At 35.9% G+C, this 2,117-nt stretch overlaps 1 protein-coding gene across 2 annotated transcripts in view; it reads right to left on the reverse strand.

The window, feature by feature from the left end:
* The window catches only part of LOC107689927 (eukaryotic translation initiation factor 3 subunit C-like), a 33,261-nt gene that overhangs the window by 7,265 nt on the left and 23,879 nt on the right, over positions 1-2,117 (reverse strand). For both annotated transcript variants that reach the window (XM_016488111.1, XM_016488110.1), the window contains exon 13: positions 1,489-1,676. In XM_016488111.1, the coding sequence (XP_016343597.1) occupies positions 1,489-1,676 (188 nt within the window). The remainder of the gene's footprint in view (positions 1-1,488; positions 1,677-2,117) is intronic.

Raw genomic sequence — 2,117 nt, forward strand, 5'->3', positions numbered from 1 at the left:
CACAAATATATCCGCACCTGTACGATCGCTCGCGGAGAGACTCAGAGAACGCATTTAATTCCTAGAAAGAAATTGCAACGAAACGGTGTCGGTGACCCGGAGTTATGCAAAAAGCGATGTAGAGAAACATTAGATGCAAGTTTTCCAAAGCCATGAAAAGAATGAAAGGAAAGAGTAAAGATATAAGGTAGCAAGTACCAAATACATGCGTTTCAAATAAACGTTACACCATACTGCTGCTGCTGTTCTTTCAATAAGAGAATTTAAAGTGCATACAATAAATTAAATGCCAAACGAACATACAATAATAAACCTTTGTTTTTATCAAAAGTAAACCATGACGCCACATAAAATATAAAAAGGTGTAACAATTTATCCAGTTTAATAAAATAAATGAACACTAATAAAATAAAGTAACAAACTGACTCTTTTATTTTTTTCCACAACATGCTGAAGTTTTCAGACTATGAGGCATTCACACTTCCCATAAAGGACTGATTATGGAAATGGAATTGTTGGAAATGGAAATGCAAACATGATACTTGACTCTGAACTGCTGCTAATCAAGCATTTAATTCGTAGAATGAAATTGCAACGAAGTTTGGTGTCGATGATCCGGAGTTATGCAAAAAGCAACGTAGAGAAACATCAGATGCAAGTTTTCCAAAGCCATGAAAAGAATGAAAGGAACGAGTAAAGACATACTGTAAGGTAGCAAGTACCAAATACATGTGTTTCAAATAAATGTTACACCATACTGCTGCTGTTGTTGTTCTTTCAATAAGATAATTTAAAAGGTATACAATAAATGAAATGTCAAAAGAACATACAATAATAAACCTTTGCTTTTATCAAATCACGACACCACATAAAATATAAAAATGTGTAATAATTTATCCAGTTTAATAAAATAAATGAACACTAATAAAATAAAGTAACAAACTGACTCCAATATTTTTTTCCACAACATGCTGAAGTTTTCAGACTATGAGGCATTCACACTTCCCATAAAGGACTGATTATGGGAAAGGAATGGTTCTTCTGTATTGCAAACATGATACTTGACTCTGAACTGCTGCTAATCAATATTCTTTTGTCTATAATATTCTGACATTGGGGCCCGTCTCACACCTAGATTGCCTACACTTCTTCATTTCACCGTTGCTGTGTTTAGGGGATACGCGCGAGCGTCACGACACATGTATGTTTATGCCTCCAGCGGCGCCGGGGTGTCAAAATGTTCGGAAACAGTATACTGTCGCTCAGCCTTTTCGAACTTCTTTTTGCCCCCAAACGAAGAACGAAAACGAACTTCGTTTGAAATATATCGGGGCCTTAAAATAAAAACAATTTAAACTTAAATAGTAATACTTAAACAAAAACTAATAGAAATTACAAAAACACATAAAACAACTAAAAAAATTAAAATAAAGCTAATTCAAAATGTTAATAAAAACGTTTAGTATATATATACTATATGGTCCTCACCTTGGTCTCTCCCTGAAGGCCCAGGCTGCGGCGGTGGGCTTTGTAGTCGAACTTGTAGTAGGTGTGCATGATTCTGCGCAGGAAGACACGACACACCTCCTCTGTGCTGCCTTTAGACTCCAGATACTGCAGCAGCCGGTCGATGATGCCACACACACGGCCCTCGTCCTTCAGGTTATCCACGTACTCTGCAGCGAGAGAGAAGCATCACACACACACACACACACACACACACACACACACACACACACACACAGAGTCACACACACTCACACACACACACAGAGTCACACAGAGTCACACACACAGAGTCACACACACACACTTTTAAAGACCATTTTATGCCACTGAATATATAATCATAATGCAAGAAGGCCTACACACTTCCAAATGATAACAAACTTTTAATTTTAAGAATATTTAGATCATGGAAATTAAGTATCAAAATATTGGATACCTTAAAAAACCTGAATAAATATTAAAGAAACATTTTCTAACAAAAAGTAAAAAGTAGAAAAAAAGAAAAATGCACAAAGAATTTGTATGGAGATTTTTCCATCTACAGATTTTTCCCTGACCTTCTTTTCTCTGTAAATGAAGGGTGCACACTATTGCTGAAAAACACAATT

The sequence above is a fragment of the Sinocyclocheilus anshuiensis genome, unplaced genomic scaffold (assembly GCF_001515605.1).
Source record: "Sinocyclocheilus anshuiensis isolate Anshui unplaced genomic scaffold, SAMN03320099.WGS_v1.1 scaffold1517, whole genome shotgun sequence".
Classification (NCBI taxonomy): domain Eukaryota; kingdom Metazoa; phylum Chordata; class Actinopteri; order Cypriniformes; family Cyprinidae; genus Sinocyclocheilus; species Sinocyclocheilus anshuiensis.